The 23,736-nt window shown below is 37.8% G+C and overlaps 1 protein-coding gene across 1 annotated transcript in view; it reads right to left on the bottom strand.

Moving 5' to 3' along the window:
• Positions 1-649: 649 nt before the first annotated feature.
• The window catches only part of SMIM14 (small integral membrane protein 14), a 63,092-nt gene continuing 40,005 nt past the window's right edge, over positions 650-23,736 (bottom strand). Inside the window, exons 3-5 of the mRNA XM_059923162.1 lie at positions 15,843-15,891; positions 5,869-6,011; positions 650-3,815 (exon numbers count right to left, since the gene is read on the bottom strand). Of these exons, the coding sequence (XP_059779145.1) occupies positions 3,783-3,815; positions 5,869-6,011; positions 15,843-15,891 (225 nt within the window). The 3' untranslated portion in view covers positions 650-3,782. The remainder of the gene's footprint in view (positions 3,816-5,868; positions 6,012-15,842; positions 15,892-23,736) is intronic.

Raw genomic sequence — 23,736 nt, 5'->3', positions numbered from 1 at the left:
ATCTTTTTTTTTTTAATATTTATTTCTTTATTTATTTTGGCTGCGCTGGGTCTTAGTTGTGGCATGTGGGATCTTCGTTGCGGCATGTTTAGTTGTGGCATGTGGGTTCTTTGGTTGTGGCATGAGTGTGGGATCTAGTTCCCCGACCAGGGATAGAACCCGGGCCCCCTGCACTGGGAGTGCAGAGTCTCACCCACTGGACCACCAGGTAAGTCCCTGATCTTTAGTATCTAGATGCATTCCAGGTCATAGAGCAAATGCAAACTTTCAGTTTTGTGTGTTTTCAGTACAGTTACATGTCTAGCTCCTTTTGAGTAACATATGTCCGCTCAAATAATTAACACGATTGGATATTATACCCTCAAAGCAAATGTCTATTGAACATGTATTCTAGGAAGAAATAAAAAATAACAAAAGAAATGTAATTGCAACCTAATTTCCTAGAGATTCTTAGAATCCTTACTTCTGAATACTGGCCCCATACTGTTATTACATAAATATTCTTCTTGTAACTCAAAGTTCATCTTAGGAATTTTTAGTTAGGGGTAAAAAATCTTACAAAGAAACTGTTTAATAATGGATGTTAACATGTTACTAAGCAAGAGATGCTCACTTCTCTTCCCACAAAAGCCAAACAGAAAACAGTGGGTGTTACTAATGTTTTCTATTTATTCATTAATAAAAAGTGCATAGTACAAGCCCTTTATCCCAATCCAAGTACTCAGTAAAAGATTACAATAAACCCTGGATGGCACAGACATGATTTGTTTGGCATGATTTAAACATTTAAAAACAGCAATTAACATTTGGTACATCACATGACCACCTTTGCTTTTAACAAAGTAATCATCAGACATGGTAACAAATACATATGACTTTTCATTTAGAAATATTATAATGTTAAGACTAAACCTACTATTGCAACAACAAAAATTTAACCCATTAACTTAAACTCTCTCCATTTCTCCTTCAAGTTGCTGTTCTGTGTCTTAAGCTGAGCTGGTCAAATTTTAGCACGTATTCATTTAGAGTGACAGACTTTGATTCAGGGTGAGAGAGTTCTGAGGTTCCTTTGAAGATGTAAGATATAGATAATTCTATAAACACTGTAATATCGCATACCACAAAGACACTAAAAGTAACCATGGAAGAGCTGTATTTAATAGTTACTTCTGAAACTTTCTCCAAGTAGTTTAAAATATGACTTGCTGACCATGGGATAGTGTTTGGATAAATACATGATAAAATCTTTTACTATACACAGTTCCAATGTTAACTTTTTCCACGTGGAATGGAAAGCAAAAAAACATTATTTTGCATAAAAGAACATTAAATAACCTAAAACAAAATAAACTCTTAATGGCATTTGTGGCATGTTTAAGAGCCAAAAGTGATTAAAATGTGAAGCTTTATCTTTCTTTTTTCCAGATTATTTAAAAATGACTGTAGCCACAGTGCAGGTGAATGTTTACAAGCCAAGTAATGAATAAGAGTGCTCAATAAAAAGGCCACATGTAGAAGCTTTAGGAATTAAAGAGAATAATATGAATTACTAGTTAGGTTAATAGAAATACTTTATGTGCTATTGCACACTGTCTTTGTCAGGAGTGCAGAGAAATTTTACAAGCAAAAAAACCAAGACTAAATACTTCACTAAAAACTTTCGTTACTAATTAAATAGATGGTCCATATAGGAAAAGGTTAATATTCTAATGTAATGTCAATTAAGTATATGTGACAGAAATGAAGAACTAGGAACAAGAACCCAGATTTCCAGGTCTCTAGCTAACACTAGACATTCTGTTTCCATGTCATAGCCACTTCTTCAACCAAAGTCAATTCTTAATTATTTGTGAGCCACAGATTCAGTGAACACATCAGTATCTCATCCAGAGACTAGCCTTCTAGCAGCTTAGAGAGCAGATTGTTAGGAGATATGTGCTAGCCTTCAAAGTTCAGGGGCAAGGACAGAAAAAGGAATGCTTATAGGGATTTAGCTCCATCTTAAGCCATTCCTGCCTCTCTGCTTTAAATGCTTTAAGAGCTGTAGAGCTGGGAAGGCTTCCAATAGGCCATATTGAGAGAAAAAACCTTAAGTCTATGGTGTTCATTTATCCAGGATTTGACTTACCTGTGTTACAATACCCCTCAATTAACACAAGTAATTAAGAGTAGGTTATATCATTTCAAGAAGTTGAGGACAAAGCCAAGATGCACAGGAGGAATGCAAGCAGTCAGTAATGGATTATATAATGAAATGAAGCCCTTACAGTGTTTATAGCCTAGAATATAATCATAATAAAGGGGAAAAAATACCCTATGAGCATCACATAATTGTATCAGAGACTCTATTAAACAGTACAATGATATAGAGAAGTTTATTCAATTCATACAAGTAATTTCTCAGATCTATACAGTGAAAAGCTAAACTGACCTAGTGGGGGAAAATCCTTACATTGATAGCAAAATATCTTCTAGCCCCCATAAATCATCTGCAATCACTTGCTAGGAAAAAATTCCATAACCACACAGGTCATGCAGAATTTTTTTATGCCCTTTGTATTCATTTTCTATCAAACTGAAAAAAAAAACAATGCAACCTTTTACATTTTTACACATTTCAAATTTTTACTTATATTAATGCTCCTCCCCACCCCAATCCATCCTATTACCAAACAAGAATGAGACAGAGGTTGAGAAAAAAAAAGATCCTTGATTGTTTCTCATTTTCCTCCTTTTCCCTTGGAGTAAACCAAGAATTCATTAAATATTGTTTAAAGTCAGAAAGATAGCAAGATTCAAAATTTTTTCTTCAAAGAAAACAATAGAGTAAATAAGTAAACAGCATTCAAATATCAGTAACCAAACAGGCCCCCAATACAGCTTTAAGATAGTTTCATTTAACAGGGAAGTTTTACAACAGAAAAGTAGCTTCCTGAGAGGCACCCACTTCAAAAATAAATTATAGCTTAAATTATTACTGTATAGATTACACCTGGCAAATGCAGAAAGAATTAAATTTTTTCCTCCTTTCATGAACTGTGTAAGGCTAGTATACAGTGGCTTACAAATTTCATATAATGGACTGTAAATCATCCACCATATGTAAATCATGTTTAAGTTTTCTTATATTAGACATTTTTATGGGAATAAAAACTTAGTAAACAATTACTTCATTTCTTCTTTCCTCCTTTTCTTTGCCACGTAAGCCAGTTGTAGTGGATGATATAGATTTCAGCTGTAACTTGTAAAATATTCCAAAGGCTGTCACAGTCCCAAGAACTAGAGAAAACTGCCATCCACAAATAAACTACCAAGGTTAAGTGTAAATACAATGTGGTTCTAATTTTCTTTCATACAATCTCAGATAACCCCAAATAACTTTATAAATACCTTATTAAAAAAAATCTTTAAACCCATCAAAACTATTTAAAATATTTAAATGTAGAGATCTCAAATTTCCTTCAATCAGGCCAGAAATTATCACAAAAATTATGATCACAGTTACAAACAGAATGAATGGAATGTTTAAGTTTAGGATAACCAAAAAAGCCCCATGTAACTTTTTAATGTATCATTTACTCAAATACAGGAAAGGTGATAACACAGGAAGCAAAAATAAGCTTGCAAGTGAAATTTCTAGAAGCTCATGAAAACAATACCATCCCATATGGCAGATGCAAAAGAAAAAACAGTTCTAATGGGGTTAAGAGTACTCTGGTCATCTTCGTTCATTTGGTCGTGCAAGGTGTTAACTATTTTTACTTCCCATATCCACAAAGTTAGTCCACGGGAGGGGCTGGGGGATCCTGTCCCTGGCATTAAAGAGAGAGAAATTATGAAACTGACTTCTTAAATCTCCCAGTGCAACCAGTCTAACACATACAGTAAGAATTGAGCAGCAATGCCCCTCACCTTCCCATCCCAAATCATATACTTATTTGGACCTCTTGTATGTTTTTGCACAAGGGAGCACTAGATTAACACTGTGATTCACCGATGTTTGTCTCTTTCTTCCTTGTAGCATGGAAGAAAGGAAAATTTTGTAACAGTGATATTGACTTAGGTAAAAGTGCTCTCCCTGACAGCTCCAGAGGTGATATGTAAACCAATCAAGGTAGTCTCATCCCTCTTGCTAAGGTGACTGAGTACAGTACAATCAAAGTGAAGCTAAAGACTTGTATTTCTCACTACAGAATGTCAGTCAGTGAGGAAGTATGTGGCACCAGTTGCAACTGGCAGCCGCCCTATAGGGACCAGAAAGGGAGCCCACCTTGGAATAAAGCTAATGGTCTGAGGGAAGAACCCAGGTCTTTGATGACGCTGTTAAACTTTCTAAACAGTAATCCTACCTCTGGATTCTTTAATGTGTAAACCAGTGAAGCCAATTACTTAAACCAGGCTGAACAGATTTTTGTTACTTGTAATAGAAAGCTTCTGAACTGTAAAGGAAAGAGCAGACCTTTTAGGAATCTTCAGGAAGATCCCATTTATTTACTCTGACATGCTATATGAGGCCCTAGTTGAGGATAATGAATTTTTCTACTTGGAATTAGTCAATATGTTCTCTTGCTTATTCCTAGAGCTGTGGGACTATTATTTTTAGAACTGCTGGTCTACAATGAACTAAGGTTCAGGGGACTGTCAGTTTTGAATGGCTTCTAAATGAGTTGGGTTTCTTTAGTTCCAAACATTGAGGATGTTGCTCTTTGATATGAAAGTATTAAAACTGCGCACAGAAAGTAAGAAAAACGGCTTAGGAGAAAGCACTTTATCAAGACAATATACAAGCTGTTTTATGGATACCCTCCTCTCCAAGAAAACCCTAAAATAAATTTAAGGCATTTTATATAGTGTTAATGATGCCTTCTTTCTTAACTAAAGTCACCATGCTACATATATAAATGTTTTAATCCTAAAAAAACCCAAAGCACTGACCAGTTAACACTGCACATTTGCTTTCTCCTGTATAAGCAACTGGTCTAACCAAACTTCTTTTTAATAGTAACAACGAAGGATTGGGGAAAAGAAGCAATTATTTTAGGTTGGAGAAGGGAATTAGTGGGATAATTTGGTGTTCAACAAGTAAATCCATCATGGAAATATTTTTAGAGGTAATATCCAAATCAAATGGGAAAAAAAAATATAAACACTGGTTCTGAAAATGATTAAAGGAATCCTTTAATGGAGGCTCTATCAAAAACTCCTTGCTGGGTCACTTTATCATACTTTCAGTTAGGTTCTAAAAATGGCTGTAATCATGACTATCAAGATTTATCAACATGAATGATTCCTACCTCTCCTTTTCCCAGCTCAGTTGACCTATTGTGATGCAGAACTGTAAGAATGAAGTTGAGAGAAATAGGATGGGAAAACAGGTTTAGCCAGAGAGGCTCAGTGTCTCTGTTGTATTTAATAGTGAGGACAGAAGGGGAGAAAATGAAGAATGTGTGTGTAGAAACATTTGAACTGTAGCTAGTAAGAGAATCTGGGGAGCTGGAAGCATACGAGGCAAGGGATCAACTGTGAGGTGGATAGAACTGGGTAGTGGAAGACTGAGATTTGAGAAGCACTGCTGTGGATTATTACGAACTGGATCATTTTTTAGGTTTCTCACGTGAGTAAAGATTGGAATTCATCTTAAAATGATTTGGGGGCTACTGGTCTGTACTTCTCTCTAAATGTAACTCCACGAAGACTAAGCCATTTGGGGTTTCAAGATTTACTAGGACTACATAAGAAGAACTTACTCCATGAGCTAAATCTTCCTTTTGCTAATTCAGATATTTCTGTCAAAACAAACTCCTCCCCTCTCCCAGGCCACACCCATCCCCCCACCCCAAAACATTTCTAATCCACAACACTTACATTATGAGGACTGGTTGGTTTTCCAGTTAGGTTGGATCCTCTTAGATTAGGAGGTCTCAGTAGAAACAAGATCACTGCAATAACCATCCAGGCCATCAAGATCATGGTAATACTGATGCCATTATCACTAGGGGGTCCTGGTACTAAAGACAAACAGAAAATGTATTTGCAACAAAAACTGTAGAAAAATTATAATATTGTTAGATAAATGTAAAAACAAATCCTAATGTTTAAATAGCAACTTCAAAAATTATATTATTTAAAAAAATGCATTAGTAATTTTAAGAATTATTAAATATTACAGCTTCAATTTCCCTTTCCTCCTGTGAGAAAATCTAAATGGTAAATGGTGTAAAATACTCATAAGCCAGAGCCTATTAAATAAAGATTTTTAATAGTATAGTAGTTCTTAGTATTTTGGGGCAATAGAATCCTTTGAGAATTTGATAAAAAAGGACTCTCTTTCCACTATAAGAATCCATGTATACACGTTCAACAATTTTGCATATAACTGCAGAAGATTCATGGACCCACAAAGCCACCAATCCATAGATATACTGAGATCTACAGAACTCAGGTTAAGACCACATGATACACAGTTAAGACACTCTAGGGGTGAGGGGACTATGCATTTTAATTACAGAAGTAGCATGAAAAAATAAGAGCTTAAGGAAAAGGGGACATCTACGTTGTATAATACATGAATTAATATCCCTTTATGACATTCTCAAACAAATAGATATTAATTTGGCATTCTTTTTTGCAAAAAGAATTTGGATTCAGATCTAGATATTATAGTCTATGCCTTTATCAAGAGAAAAAAGTCAGGTTTCTGTGTAGGTATCAGTCTTTCCAGCTCCTTAAAGCAGCCATATCTTAAATATTTATTTCTGAATAACGAGTACCTAGCACAGTGCCTAGTTCATGGTATGAACTTAACAAATTTCTAATAAATGAAATGTATATTAGAGAACTCAAAGTATCAAAAATGAAAATTCTAGAAGATTAGATTTAAATAGCCTGTCAAGACTATGTATAAATGTTTGGTTTTGGTCTCACTGCCTCAGGAAAAAGTAAAAGAAATCCAGACACGATTCTGAAACTAAGCAGATGCATTATGCATTACATTGAGGTCCACGGGCCCAGGGCCGAGGTGGCACTGCTGAGGCCAAAGGGGACAAAGTCAAGCAAAGAGCTGAGCTATCCCAAGAGCAGACTGGAGAGGAACCTAGTCTCTGTTCCAACCCAATCACTTCTCCAGAAACAAGTAACACAGTACTCAGGGGTCATCAATTTGCAATGCTTATCACACAATGAATCAGCATGTCCCCCCTCTATATCCACATTCATTCCTTTCCTTGTTCCCTCCTATTATATGTGCCTCCCTTCATAACTAAAAACCAATTTCTCCACTTAAGTTTTGGATCCCATCACTCTTGCAGAAATTTACCCATTATCCTCTCTCTTGTGAATTCAACACCCTCTTCTCCATTGCAGACATCCCATAATCACTTAAACATGATAAAGTTTCTCCCATATTTAAAAAATATATATATATCTCCCTCAACCTCCTCTGTCCAGCTATCAAAGCTAACCTCTCGAGAGTGGTCTATATATATATATATATTTTTTTTTTTTTAATTTATTAATTTATTTATTTATTTCTGGCTGTGTTGGGTCTTCGTTTCTGTGCGAGGGCTTTCTCCAGTTGTGGCGAGCGGGGGCCACTCTTCATCGCAGTGCGCGGGCCTCTCACTGTCGCGGCCTCTCTTGCTGCGGAGCACAGGCTCCAGACGCGCAGGCTCAGCAGTTGTGGCTCACGGGCCCAGTTGCTCCGCGGCATGTGGGATCCTCCCAGACCAGGGCTCGAACCCGTGTCCCCTGCATTGGCAGGCAGATTCTCAACCACTGCGCCACCAGGGAAGCCCGAGTGGTCTATATTTACATCTACACTTCACTACCTCCCACTCACGCCTTAGGTTGGCATCTACCTCCATCAACATTCAAACAACTCTTTGAAAGGTCACCTATGACACCTGCAGGCTGCTAAGCCTAATGGGTAATTTCAGTCCTCATTTTCCATGACCATGCTCTCCTTAAAACACTTTCTTCCTTTGTATTCTGTGCCATTACCACTGCCAGATTTTCTTTCTAACACTTAGCCACTCCTTTACATGCTCATTTTCCTCTTCCTGGCTTTTACATTTTGGAATTCCTCATGGTCAGTTTTAGGTTCCCTTCTCTTCTTTCTCTGCATACTATCATCCTCACCTGTGGCTTCACTTACCTTCTGTATGCAGACCACACTTAAATTTATATTCAGCCCCAACTTCCCTGAACTTCAAACCCAGTATCCAATTATCTATCTACATCAGTAGTTCTCTATTTTTTTTTTAAATCTTCATATCAACAGTTCCTAAACTGTGGTGTACTGTAGAGCCAATGCTTCTTAAAAATGTACCTGAATCCCACCTCGCACTTAACATACTCAATATCCCAAACTAAAATCACGAGCATCTCCCCTGCCCCATCCTCCATGCCCTACCAAATTGGATTTCTATCCATCCAACTGCCTAGGCCAGAAACCTATGAAAACACCTTTCATTCCCTCAATGACCCTCTATTTAACCCATCATGAAGTTTCTGTCGAGTGATATTTAGGAAGTAAATATTTACTTCCTAAATATCACTCAAGTCTGTCCACTTTTAGCTCCGTGCCCACACTTGCTCAAGCTACCATCACTTCTTGTCCGGTCTCTTAACTGACCTCCCCATACCTACTCTTGCCTCCTCTAATTCTGTCCTTTAAGTTGCTCCAAGAATGGTATTTTTTAAAAAATCAAATACTATTATTTTTATTACTAAATAATAGCTAAAAGTTGAGTGGTTACTTTGAACCAGGCATTCTCTCTTAATCCCTTTTAACAATTTTTATTTTTTTGCCACGCCTGGAGACTTGCGGGATCTTAGTTCCCTAACCAGGGATTGAACCCCAGACACCACAGTGAAAGCGCCGAGTCCTAACCACTGGACTGCCAGGGAGTTCCTCAACAATCTTATTTTATGGTCGGTACTATCATATCTTCATTTTATAAATGAGGAAAGTGAGGAATAGTGGGAGTTAAATCCCAATGTCATACAGTTGGCATGTCGCAAAGCTGGGGTTTAAATACAGTGGTCTCATTCCGTAGACTGTGCTCTTAACCTCTTTGCTATGTCATAATCTCTGACAGTATCACATTAGAAGACAGATCCCTGAAAATTACTACTCCTATGGGTAGTAAAAATGGAAAATACAGGGACTTCCCTGGTGGCACAGTGGTTAAGAATCCACCTGCCAATGCAGGGGACAAGGGTTCGAGCCCTGGTCCGGGAAGATCCCACATGCTGCGGAGCAACTAAGCCCATGCACCACAACTGCTGAGCTTGCGCTCTAGAGCCCGAGTGCCACAACTACTGAAGCCCACATGCTCTAGGGCTCACGTGCCACAACTACTGAGCCCATGCACCTAGAGCCCGTGCTCCGCAACAAGAGAAGCCACTGCAATGAGAAGCCCACGCACCGCAACTAGAGAAAGCCCACGAGCAGCAACGAAGACCCAACGCAGCCAAAAAATAAAATTAAATTAAAAAAATAAAAATTGGAAAATACAGATTTTAAAAGGATTTTGATAAATAAACTTATAACTAGCTGTTAGGTAAAACTAGATTATTTAAAGGTAGTCAGAGAAAGATAACTGTGCCTTCTATACACGATCACTTCTTATAGTGTCCTCTCAGAAGTAAAATGCTAGATTAATTGTACAGACCAGAAGTGTAAGCCCAACGCCAATTCTTATGTTATTCAATTTGGAAAATGGGTCCCTTACTTTTTGATACTCTTCAGAGGTAAAAGATTGTGAAACTTCAGAGAGTTAAACCTCAGATCACAAATTTACTAATGCCTATTTCTAGACAAAGCAACCCTGACAAAATGCCCACTCCATTTTAAGACTCTCATAGTGATAATACGACTCCTAGTTCCCCATAACTGTCTCCTAGCTTGGTTCCTATTGCAGCCTTTCCTTCCTGCATACTGCTGCCAAAAAAGTCTGCTTAAAAAACACTGCTCTTAACACATCTCTGCCGGCTAATCCAGTGACTCACTTCCCACTGCTACTGCTTCAACTCTGAACTCTTCAGCCTGGCCTTTCCTCATCAGATGTGGCCCTACTCATCAATATTACCTCTCACCATTTCTCAGAAAAAGCATCCCCTGCTCTAGTCAACCCCATTCCTTCTTCCTTCTTTAGCCAGTGGTTCCCTGGCCTGCCTGCCCATCATAATAGCCTGTGATGATACCAATGCCACAGTTTCCAAGGCCCTGCCTCACATCATCTAATTCAGGAGCAGCTCAGGGGTGGGGTCAGGAATCAACAATATTTTTAAAGCTTTCCAAACGAATCTGATGCAATAGTTCAATGCTAGTTTGGCTAACAGCACTTGCAACTTTGCAAACCCAGTCCTTCTGGGGGCTGATTATTTTTCCCCATCTGGCATGATATTACAACTAATCTCATTTAACTACAACCCTCTCTTGTCTGTAAAAAAATCTCCATTTTCTCTGCCCACCCTTTCCTTTCTTCTCTAGACTAGTGTAGCACTTCCAGTTTGAAGGAATGGTTTCCTACTTCTCCTAATTAGGTCATTAACTTTTTAAGAACTGAGACCATCTCATAGCTGTTTGACTCCACCACCTCTTAGATACATAATCTCTGTGCCTCGATTTCCTTATCTGTGAAATGGAAATATTACAATCACCTCATAGGGTAGTTAGAAAGATAGAAGAGAAATGGTCAGTACATGGAAAGCAGCACAGTGCCTGGTACACAGTAGGTATTCAATAAACATCAGCCATTATCAATCTGTGCTCTAGTTAAAATCAGTATTAGGATCAACTAGAGCACAGAAAAGACGGAGTGCAGAAAATTCCTTGTGTGAATAGCTAGGCTGGATAAGATGGTGAAGTGAGAATGAAAAAGGGTCAGACACAAATGGTAACAGGATGAAAGAAGCACAACACTTGGCGACTGCCTGGACTGGTTACGGTAGGAGGAGGAAGAAAAAGTAAGGGTGCCTCTAAAATTTCTGCATGCAGAAAGAACTCTCCACTTAAAAGGCCAAATGGATGCAGGTTTGACCTGACCTCCCAGGTTTGACCTGACCTCCCAGGTTTGATAAGAGCATTTCTCTTATTCTCTAATAACTTAAGGCCCATCTCAGAATAAAGGACAATAGCTGAACCAATTATAGTCGAACCTCTTGATCACAGTCCATGTTTTTCTGTTTACAGTAGTAGCACAAACTTAAGATTGGCTCTAGAATGTACTTTCACACGGACATACTGTGCAAGGTTATTAACAAAAAACTGGAAACAGATCTAAACGTCTGCCAAGAGTGTCTGATTAAGAAATTATGGTATATCTCTCTCCTGTGTTTTCTCATCCTGAGTCTCCTCAGGGTGCACTATGGGGGGGCTGGTGGTGGCTGCAGTGTCTGATGGCAGGCATTCTATTTCTATGCTGAGTTCCCTCAGTGCTCACCCTCAGGCAGCTGTAATGTGATGGCTTGATGGCTGCAACATCCTTTGTTTACTGAATTGGCAGGCAACATTTTTTTTCATTCATAAGGTACGTATGTATGCAAGGAATGATTTAAGTGAACTCAGACTCTTGCATCTTCCCGTACAAAGAAAAGCGCTGACTTCATTAACTTGAGATGTCTGTTTTTCTTTTTTTTTTTCTTTCTTTCTTTCTTTTTTTTTTTTTTTTTTGCTGCGCCACACGGCATGCGGGATCTCGGTTCCCCAACCAGGGATCGAACCCACACCCCCTGCAGTGGAAGCCTGGAGTCTTCACCACTGGACCACCAGGGAAGTCCCTGTTTTTCTTTAATTAACAATAATCTTTTGATGTTCCTACTACCTGGTTTCTTACAAAAACTCCTATATATCCTGGTTCCTCCCTTACCTCTTCAGAGCAGTCCCTCAGAGTCATCTGAGAGGCTGTCTTCCAGGCTTAAGTCCTCAGCAAGTCTATCAAATAAAACGTAATTCTCAAAAAAAAAAAAAAAAAAAAAAAAAAATTATGGTATATTTGTAAAATGGAATACTGTGAAGCTATAAAACAATGTTGAGGGAAGTCTCCATGAGATATGCTATTTTTTGACAGAGGAGAAAAAGCAGGTGAAAAACAGTGTGTACTAAGAAAGGGGGGCAAAGAATATATATTTTGCCTGCACATGCATAAAGAAATTCTGGAAAGCTACACAGAAAGCCAGTAATACCTAGAGACAGGACGCGGTCAGATGGGAGAACATGAGTAGGAAGACACCTTTTCACTATACACTAATTAACTGCTTGGTTTTTGAACCATATATAAAAACATTAAATTGAATGAAGCAAAAACAGTACACCTAAAATGTCTTGGGATTGGAGACACTGGGTATCTGAACTGACTTAAGACTTTTTGAAATATCCAGGAACAGAGATGAATGGGGTCACTATAGGCTTTCTGTGATTATATGCAGTCCCTTGTGACAAGATCTGCTTCTTCGTGAAGTCTCAAAACAGGCAGGCTACTCAAACTCCCCGACACAGCATGCGGCTAATACAAACAAATATCAGGAGCAGCTATTTTAAAGTCAACACAGAGAGCTGAAAGGGCCTTTGAGTGAGCTGGCCACTGTGGTTTTTATTGTGACAACTGTTTGGCACTAAATATTCTAAATATTAATATAGTGCCAAGTAATCTAGATATTAAGAAGCACAATCACATGCGGGATATAAAGTCTGTTCCCCTCACTGCCTAGGAATTAATTGCCTTAAGAGGGTAAATACTTTTTACTCTATGGTCTAGAAAAATGTCAAATCATAAAAATGTAAAAGGACTTTGTACACCAAAATACAGGGTTCCATTTTGCTCAAGGGTTAAGTCTTTGGTTACAAGAAAAAGTATTACAAATAAGATGTCAAATGGAATATTCACAAAGAAGCTATTAACTTAGCTGGACACCAGGAAGATGAAAGAGAGGGAGGCTCTAAGAGCTGGCAGATCCTGAGGCATTATTTCTATAAACATATATAGGTCTCCAGTGGGAAAAGCAGAAACAGAACAGCAGTGAAAGTGGACAGTGCACCAGCAGGCTTTAACCCTGTGATTTTGGAGTTGTATACAGTAATTACAATATCCTCAGAACATCTACCCATCTTTTGATTTACTCCAAAATTAAATTAGTAATAGAGCTGGTTTCCATGCAACTCTTTATCTGAAAGACAGTCTTTCAGAAGAGTGGGCAGACTCATTCTATGCAGCTCTAGAGAACAAAACTGTGGGTAAATATCACGATGAAGTGGAACGTAGCTCAACATAAAGAATCATGCAGCAACTAGATATGTTCACAGGTTGCAACTAGATTCTGCTACCACATGAAGTAATGAGCTTCATATTCTATTAAATCATCTCAAATACATGCAGCACATCATGGCAGGCACAATGGATACTGTGATATTATGATATAATAAGAAATACATATTTGGTCTTCATTCTGGTTCCTGTCAGAAAGCTGCTAAAATCCTTGGAATTTCCTGAGTGATAAGGGTGAGAGAGGAACGTCTATTCATAATAAACCCCTTTCAACCATACCTGAGTTGATGTTAATGAGGTGACTCTTAGTGGGCCCCCAGAAAGCTTCAGGATGGGGACTCACTGGGAGTCTGACCAAGTGATTAGAGGGTTGGAACTTCCAGCTTCCAAGTTATTCATCAATGGCCAATGATTTACTCATTCATGCCTATGGAATGGAACCTCCATAAAAACCCTAAACAACGGGGTTCACAGAGCTTCCCGGCTGGTGAACACATGGAGGAGCTGGGAGGGTGGTGCACCCAGGGAAGACAGGGAAGCTCTGTACCCCTTCTCCTCATACCTTGCACTAGGCATCTCTTCCATTTGGCTGTTCCCGAGTTGCAGCCTTTGTAATAAACTGGTAATAGTAATTAAACTGTTTTCCTGCCTTCTGTAAGCCATTCTCACAAATTATTGAAACAGAAGAAGGGGTTGCGGGGACCCCTTAATATATTGCGGGAACCCCTTATATATCCGATTAATATATATTTTATGAAAACAGCATAAGCTCATTTGTGAAAATTTAGAATACACAGAAAAGTAAATATATCGCTCAGAGGAAGCAACTGCTTAAACCATTTAAAGACATGGCTGTTAGAAAGGATTTCCACCAAATGCTAAAAAAACTGGGGCGGGGTGGAAGAACTGGCAAAGATAACTGAATTAATACTCAAGCTCTAGAGCTGTACCTTTATACTTGGATTAAAGAAGTGAAATTTCACCCACAGAAATAAGAGTGTACTTGGTTTACAGGTGGGACTGGCTCAAGGGTCACAAATACCACAAATATAACAAACACTTGTTTTCCCATAAGGAGTTCAATAAGATTATTTTCAACTAGAAGAACACGTTTTAGCTTTACTGCTGAGGCAAAAATTTATGATGCTTATCAGAGGGCACACTGCAGATTAATGAACGCTACTGAAGAGACAACATAAAGAAATCTGGAGTTGGGGAACCACCACCCATCATCCCCAAAACCTAACGCAAGTCTGCCCATTACTTTCTTGCCCAGAGGCATATAATTATTACCCTGCTGCACCAAAGGACTACATTCTGACAAAGTTTCTACTTTGGGCCAGGCACTGTACTAGCTCCTGTTTCTCTAAGTTGTTACATTTACAGAATTTGATGGGATACCCAGTTCACACAGTAATATCAGTAATTAATAATGTACTAACAAGTTTCTTTATAATGATATCTTACTGTGTTTTGTTTTAGTTTCACATACATAATAAAGTGGGGCTCAGCTTCAGAGATGTGAAGTATAAGCAACTAGCCTATTAATAAATGCAATTTGGCAATATGTCAAAAGCCTTAAAATGTGCAAAAGGATGTTTGTTCAAGCATTATTTATAACAGCAAAAATATATTAGCAACCTAAGAGTCCAACAAAAGGGAATTATTTGAACACTGGTGCATCCCCATAATGAATTATTATTTAGTCAGTAAATATTTTTAAGGTAAATACATGCTGATATACTCACAATACAGTAGTGAAAAACAACACATACAAATTGATCCCATATTTCTAAGTATATATGAAATCGAATTGTGCCAGGCTTCACCATCCTGTAAACATCATACTTCCATTCTTACAGTCAAATTATTATGGTATAAGACTGGATTGGCTATTATTTCCCCTCAAAGTATCCCTCAAATTACTTCTGTCCTGAAAAAAAGATGCCTCATATTATAAGTCTGTCAGCTACATTCACCATGCGGGATCCATCTTCCTGCACTGATTCTCACTCTACCATCACCACTGCCCATAAAGCCATGAAAAAACCTCCCTACTGCCCTTACCGTCTTGAGAATGCTAATGTCAGAGCCAGAGGAATGACTCCAATGTCTCCCAAAGCTTCCAAACCTTGGGAAAAAATGGTCTCCCCTTCCTTCACTCACAAATTCTCAAAGTGAGGGGTTTGTGCTAGCAGCCTCGGTGTTCAGTTCAATGAGCCAGAAGTGCCCTGTTCCACCTGTATTTGCCCAAAAAAGGGTCTTGGAAGGGTTTACACCAACTTGTTAACAGTGGTCATCTTTTATTATTCTGGAAGTTTTTCCTTTTCTTTTTTTTCTTATCTGTGATTTTATAATTTTATTCAATGAACAGGTTTTGTTTTTGTGGCAGGACAAAAAAACACAATTTTTTAAGTTAAAATATTAAATATTTAAGTAGGAAATACATTACTAAGAACCATTTCCTTAAAGGGTAAACTGTAAGAATAATTTCTGGCAAAAATTCAGTCTTATTCTGGTCTCTAATTCTGCCCCCAATGCCAAGCCTCCTCCTGTCCCATCATTACTTACATTCCTGAAGACATTCTGTATCTGTGCAGTAGGACTGGGACTGCCTCAACTACAATGAATAAGAAGAAAGGAAAGTTAGCCACTGGACTTAACCAAAAATGGATACTATTTATTAGAAAGATCATGTTTTGTTTTTTAATGAATGCTACTACAGTATATATCATACCTTCAAAATCAGATAAAAACATAGAATATATTGAGGGGCTGTTCAGTTCGGGGGGATTTTTTTCTCCTCAACATAATATTCAAATATACTGTGATCTAGTGCAATTCACCTATTTAAATTAGGAATTTTTAAAAGTCACCTGTGGATGGGGGTGGTGGTGGGATGAATTGGGAGATTGGGATTGACATATATACACTAATATGTATAAAACAGATAACTAATAAGAACCTGCTGTATAAAAAATAAATAAATAAAATTTAAAATTCAGGAAAAAAAATAAAAAGTCACCTGTGACAGAAACTCCTGCTGCCGTATGTTATTAGACTTCCCAAAGGAAAAGCACTTAACTGTAGAGGAGAGCTACTAGAAAAAGAGTAAACTTCGTTAATAAGGTTTTTTTCTTCCTGAAAATTAGAAGCCTCTGCTTCTAATAGAAAAAATAGGTTCTCTTTGTAGAAAATGCACCTTTGAAAGGAAGGAATTTTTTTTTTTTCCTTTTTGCTTACATCTGCATAAACAGTGGTTAGACAAGGAAGAAACTAATAAAAATGATACCACAGGAGTTGGGGGTGGGATGGAGGAATGGAGTAGGCTCTGATGAGACGGGATATGAAGTTTTCAATGTCTATCTTTACATATCATTTAATTTTGGAACCATATGATTATGAATTTTAAAAAGATAAGTGAAAAGTAAAAACCCATCTGTCAATAAACATGTATCATCCTTTTATGAATGTTCACCCTATGCTGAGGGCTTTTAGGATGTTTAGAAATGATAATCTCATAAATCTTAAAAGAGATGATAAACAGTAAACTGAATAAACATGCAACTTTTCAGTTCAGCCTCATTACTTTATAATGACACCCCCTCTCCATTAAAGCAGTTAATGCATAACCTGCAATTGTTTGGGGAAGCAACTACAGAGCAGTCGTGCTTAGCTGGTTAAGCATGGGCTCTGCAAAAAGGCAGATCTTGATTTAAAGTCAGGCTCTGCAACTTTCTAGAGTTTCAAGACCTTGGGTGAATTCTTTAACACCTCTAAGCTTTAGTTTCCTCATCTGGTAAAATGGGGATGATATTACCTATATCTGAGTACAAGTGAGAATTAAAATACACAGTGCATATGAAATGTCGTAACAACCCAAGAAAGAAGAAACGTTAGCTATTATTATTACTGTGCCAAACAAATTATGACCTCATCGAAAACAATTATTGGAATTAACAGAACAAATCATCTCGTAAGTTGTTCGCTAAGATGATCAGGCTTGCTTTGGTGTATACCACTAAAAGTGTTCTATTTGTTTTTTGGTTTTTGTTTTTTAAATATTTATTTATTTATTTGGCTGCGCCAGGTCTTAGTTGTGGCACGCGGGGTCTATAGTTGCAGCATGCAAACTCTTAGTTGCGGCACGTGGGATCCAGTTCCCTGACCAGGGATTGAACCCGGGCCCCCTGCATTGGAAGCGTGGAATCTTGGCCACTGGACTACCAGGGAAGTCCCCAAAGTAGTTATATTTGAGTTAGAATGGGAAAACAGATCTTAATTAATGTAAAAATATGCTGGGTACCTTAAACCTTCCTAAATATGAAAAGAATCAATCCAAAACCTCTTTAAAAATTTATGCATTCTACAGCTATCATCAAAAAGACAATAAATAACAAGTGTTGGTAAGGACGTGGGAAAAAGGGAACCTTTGTGCACTGTTGGTGGGAATATAAATTGGTCGCAGCCACTATGGAAAACAGTATGGAGCTTCCTCAAAAGATTAAAAATAGCGTTACCATATGATCCAGCAATTCCACTTCTGGGTATTTACCCGAAGAAAACAAAAACACTAATTCGAAAAGATAAATGCAGCCCCATGTTTTCTGTAGCATTATTTACAATAGCCAAGACATGGAAATAACCTAAGTGTCCACTGATGGATGAACGGATAAACACACACACAAACACACACACACACAGAGAGGAGCATTATTCAGCCATAAAAAAGAATGAAATCTTGCCATCTGCGACAACATGGATGGACCCCAAGGGCATTATGCTAAGTGAAACAAGTCGGACAGAAAAAGATTAATACTGTATGATCCACTTATATGTGGAATCTAAAAACAAAGATCTCATGGATATAGAGAAGAGATTGGTGGTAGCCTGAGGCAGGGGGAGGAGGGTGGGCAAAATGGGTGAAGGGGGGTCAAAAGGTACAAATTTCCAGTTAAAAAATGAATAAGTTATAAGAATGTAATGTACAGCATGGTGACTACAGCTAATAATATTGTAAAAAATTACACATTCTAAAGAAATTGAAAAAAAGATTACTAGACCCTTGGGTCACAAATCAGACCTAATGAACTTCCTACTTTACATATACTTTAAGTTTTACTAATTTTTTCCCAATAAGTAATACGTATACACAGTACAAAACTCAAAAGTACAAAAGGATGCTCTATGCAAGGTAAATCTCTTGCTCTCTTCTGTCTTTCAGCCTCCACAGCACTCAGGTTTTTTTGTGAATCTCTCCAGAGATGTCCTTACATTTTTATAAGCATATATATCTTTTCCCATTACTCCTCCACCTCTAAGTAGCATTGTAGCGAATGTAAAACAAAAAGAGATCTATTAGGTCCTTGGATTGAACAAGTACTATCTAATTACTTAAGATATCAAATAAGGAGTAAAAATAACTTTCTTGGGTTTAGTATTTAGCAATCACATAGCATATCCCAAAATCTACAGCTGTGATCGAAATGACCAATGAATTATCAGTTCATTGTACATTATGTAACTCAAGTGCCAGCCCTGGCTTTTGGCTATACCTCTACTTGAACTGATGCCTTTGTCTTCAGGTCTGACTTGCTGGCTGTCTGTAGCTCAATGATATCTACAAATGACATGATTTCCATGTGAAAAGCCTCCAAGTCTTTATATATCCATTTCCTCACAAATCTACTTCCAAGGAGGGGCACACCACCAGCTCTAGGCTTCTTCTTCATGCTTCCATCAGTCTCATCCTCCTTTTTCAATGTGGGTCTACCAGATAAGATGCTCACTGTGTTCGTCTTTGACCTCCCTGCGACTCTGGCAGGTCTGGGTTTCACCCCACACCCTTGCAGTGGGTTTGTAGTCTATAGCCAGGGTCACCAAACTAAAACCTGTAGGCTGGAGGCCTATTTTTATAAATAGTTTTACTGAAACATAGCCACATCCATTTGTTTACATATTGTCTATGGCTGCTTTCACTACAACAGCTGAGTTTAGTAGTTGCCATAGAGACTCCAAGCCTAAAATATTTACTATCTGGCCCTTAAATTACTCAACACTACGGATAATGACAACCAGCTAAAGACACCTAGGAAATACCCATGAAATACAAGGAAAAACAAGTATTTTTGTGTAGCTATATAAAAATGTTCATTTAGAAATGTGAGGTGCTCATTAATTATGTCTAGTTATAATGCAACAATCATTTATTTATTCATTCAAAATGTTTCCATAAAAAAAAAAATATGTTTACTGAATGCCTACTACATGCCAAGTACAGTTCCAGGTACTGAGGATATGGTGTGAAAAGGACAAAGTTTCTAGTCTTATGGATCATACAGTCTTGTGGGGGAAATCAGACAATTAACAAGTATATTATAAAAATGTTAGAGAGCCACACAGAGAATGAAAGTAGGATGGCATACAGTGACAGTCCAGTAGCCACTTTAAATTAGGCAGACAGAGGCAGTAACACTTAAGGGACTATCTACACAATAATAGCAGTAAAAGATCAAGGAGATGAGCATTCAGGAATTCCAGGCAGAGTAAACAACTAGGAAAGGCCCCTAGATGAAAAGGTGCCTGCGAGCTGGTGTTGAGGAACCACAAGGCCACTGTGGCTGGGGCATGTAAGCAGTATTACTTAGCTGCTGTATTTAGTCAACCTCAGAACCAAATGCTCTCTAGATATGCACAAATCAGCACACTTTTCTGTTAATGGCATTAGTCTGACTGCCTCCAATTCTAAGACATATAACAGATACCTATATGCTTTATCAATGTGGAATAGGGGTACCTTCTTATTATCACATTAGAAATACATCTAAATACAAATATATTTTAATGATAAATTTATAAATTATATTACTTTAAATTATAATTTAAATAATTTATTATTTATATTACATTGTAATAAAAATAACATTACAGAATACTTAGAAATTAATGTGGATTAATTCACTGACAGTACAATTATCATTATTATGTTTTCTAGCATTAAAATACGCACACTTTCATATAATTACAATCATTATAATAACAAATATTTACTGGGAACTTTTATGTGGTAGGGACTATACTAAGAACTTTAATTTATTTAATCCTCACATTCAATGGCAGGAGGCAGGTGCTATAGCCTATTTTATGGATGAAGAAACGTGTTTGGGAGAGGTTGGCTAACATATCCAGTACTAACTCCAGAGTCTTAAATTTTTTTTTTTAATTAATTAATTTATTTACTTATTTATTTTTGGCTGTGTTGGGTCTTTGTTTCTGTGCGAGGGTTTTCTCTAGTTGCGGCAAGTGGGGACCACTCTTCATCACGGTGCGCGGGCCTCTCACTATCGCGGCTTTTCTTGTTGCGGAGCACAGGCTCCAGACGCGCAGGCTCAGTAGTTGTGGCTCACGGGCCTAGTTGCTCTGTGGCATGTGGGATCGTCCCAAACCAGGGCTCGAACCCGTGTCCCCTGCATTGGCAGGCAGATTCTCAACCACTGCGCCACCAGGGAAGCCCCAGAGTCTAAATTTTTAATCTCAATTCCCTTCGACTTTACAACATACAAAATTTTGTATCATAATTTTAGTTAACATATCATTAGCATGAAACATTGTGTAACCAACCACAATTTTGAATGGTTACAGAATACTCCAGTGAGTTGATATACAACTGATATAAAACTGAACTGAAGCAAATTCAGAGTAAAGTGAAAATGACCATAGATGTAATTACCTAATAGCCTCTAAGATTAACACAGCCAATGTTTTCTTTCAGCACTAAAAGAGATCTCTTTTCCTTTAGGTGTCACCAGAAGGAGTAGGCTTCCCTTTGGGACTATGATAAAAAACGGTAATGTACAATTTGTCCTGCTATACAAGTTTCTAGAAAACTAATTCATTCACATACAATTGGTAAACATAGAAATGATGTCAGCTTTATGTGGTAGCTGTGTTGGTTCATAAATGATTTTTTCTAGGTAAGGGGAACCACAGAGTGGGAGGTCAAATTATGACTTTGAGCAGGTCAAATTATAACTCATGCCATGCAGGCAGAAGCCCTTTCAGCTTTAAAAATTTTTAAAAAGTGCCTTCACACATGCATACACACACATGCATACGCACACACACACAAGACCAAGAATGAGAAGAAATTATTCACTGGGAGCCTGGCTGACTGAAGCACTCCAGCTCTAGCCCAAGCTGCAGTGAATCTTTGGGACATTCCACCAAGAGCTGGAGTTGGATCCTGCTCTTCTGGCTGATCTCCTATGGGTTCCTGGCTACACTCTACATGTTCACAAGCAGATGATGCTGCAGGCTCTGAATAATGAGGTGCCAAAGTATCATGACCACATTTCTAGTCCAGGACTTAGTGTTTTTCCCAAACCAGCATGTTGGAATATATATTCAGTATGTCAGATTCAAACACTTATGATGGGTAAATTATAGTCTTTAACGAATTAAAAAAACACATTTAGTAAAACGAGAGAATCTTTTGATGGAACTCTTTAAACACAGAGACCTAACTTACAGTGCATCTCAGTTTTCTCTTGACTTATTTGAAGAATACAGTGGGACTACTGATGCTGATTTTGGCTACTCCAAAAGGAAACCATTTATGAAAGCAAACATAACCAAAAGAAAACCAATAAACAAGGTCCTACTATTTTCAAAACTATATTCAAAATCCTGTAATCAACCATAATGGAAAAGAACATGAAAAAGAATGTGTGTGTGTATATATATATATATATATATATATATATATACATACATACATATATATGTATATATATGTATATATATATACAACTGAATCACTCGGCTATACAGCAGAAATTAACACTACACTGTAAATTAACTATACTTCAATTAAAAAAAAAGAAAACCAAGGATAATAAATGAAGGAAACAGGCATGGCAGTATCTACAGGAAGGAGCCATAAACGTCAAGTATTTTCCGTATTACAGTGGAGTGGCGGGAACCACATGTGGACTATCTACAGCCAATGGTTGCTGCCTAGGTAAACCTTCATGCTAACACTGATCCCAGGATCCCAGGGAAGATCTGGGAACTTCCACACCTAGCCAGGAAGGCCATGTAAAGTTCCTTAGATGAGTTAGCTTCAAAATCAAAGAGACAACATAGTTATGAGTAGAAGAAATGTTTTTCTTCCTTGGGGAAAAAGGCAGAAAACAGAGATTTAAATACAAGAGTCTTGGCACAGAGATTTCCTGTTAGGGAAAATGTAGAACCTAAAATAGTCTCTTAGGATATCCAGGAAGCCTCATATAGAACCGTGGCTGTCAGAGGCTGATGGAAAAAACATAGATCAAAAAGAAGATTCTAATGACAAAAAGCAGATAAATGGAACTTCTATGAGGAATCTTACCTTGGAGAAATTCTTTGAAGAAAATTACAAAAAACAGAAAGTCTCTCTTTGGAGTTATCAAAAGGTACCTGCTATGGATGTTCACATTTCCCCCACCACTCCAAATTCATATGTTGAAGCCCTAATCCCCAAAGTGATGGAATTTGGGGGTGGGGGCCTTTGGGAGGTGATTAGGTTTAGATGAGGTCATGAGAGTGGAGCCACCATGATGGAATTAGTGCCCATATAGGAAGAGGGTGAGACCAGAGCTGTCATTCTCTCTGTGCCATGTGAGGGTACAGCAAGGTGGCTGTCCGAAAACCAAGAAAAGAGCCAAATCACCCTGGCAAATCTGGCAGCATCTTGATCTTGGACTTCCCAGTGCCTCCAGAACTGTGCAAAATAATTATTTGTTGTCTAAGCTGCCCAGTCTGTGGAATTTTTCCAGAGCAGCCCGAGCAAATTAAGACAGTACCTAAACAAGAACTTATTTGCTGTTTTTCTATGTCTGCTCAAGAACCTCATGTATATTGGAGGTGCTCTTCTTTCCCATGCACCGGGTCTACCTGTGGACTGGTAAACAGTGTGGTACAGAACAGTGGTTCAAAAGGGAAGCTTTAAAGTCAGTGGTATCTGGTTTCAAATTCTGTGTCTGTTACTTTCTTAAGCAGAGTTTCAAACTATAGAAGAGATAAATACAATCTGTTATCAACCTTAATGTCATTGTGAGGATTAAATGACATAATTAAATATTATATAAAATTAAATATAAAATGTATATAAAAACTCAGGTCATGGCCCACAGAATGCTTTTGGATTATAGCAATATGCAGGAAAGGGCTGCCTGTTTGTACAAATAAGCATACTCATATTTATCACTACTATTTTTTCAAAAAGTGAAATTCCAAAACCAACAACAAAAAAGTACTTTCAAATCAGGGGTTAAACAGTTGGTCAATGTCCTCTGACCAGACCTCACACAGCTCACAGTAACAGGTTAGCCTGAAATAACCTTAGACTGCCAAAACCCAGCTCCCCCTAATTTTTAATACTGCACAGCATTCCATTAAATTGCATCATTTCCAAATTTGTATATGA

This window comes from Balaenoptera ricei, chromosome 5 (genome assembly GCF_028023285.1).
Source record: "Balaenoptera ricei isolate mBalRic1 chromosome 5, mBalRic1.hap2, whole genome shotgun sequence".
NCBI classification, from domain to species: domain Eukaryota; kingdom Metazoa; phylum Chordata; class Mammalia; order Artiodactyla; family Balaenopteridae; genus Balaenoptera; species Balaenoptera ricei.
Note: the sequence above shows the minus strand (reverse complement) of the source record. Positions and strands in the feature narration are given on the sequence as shown.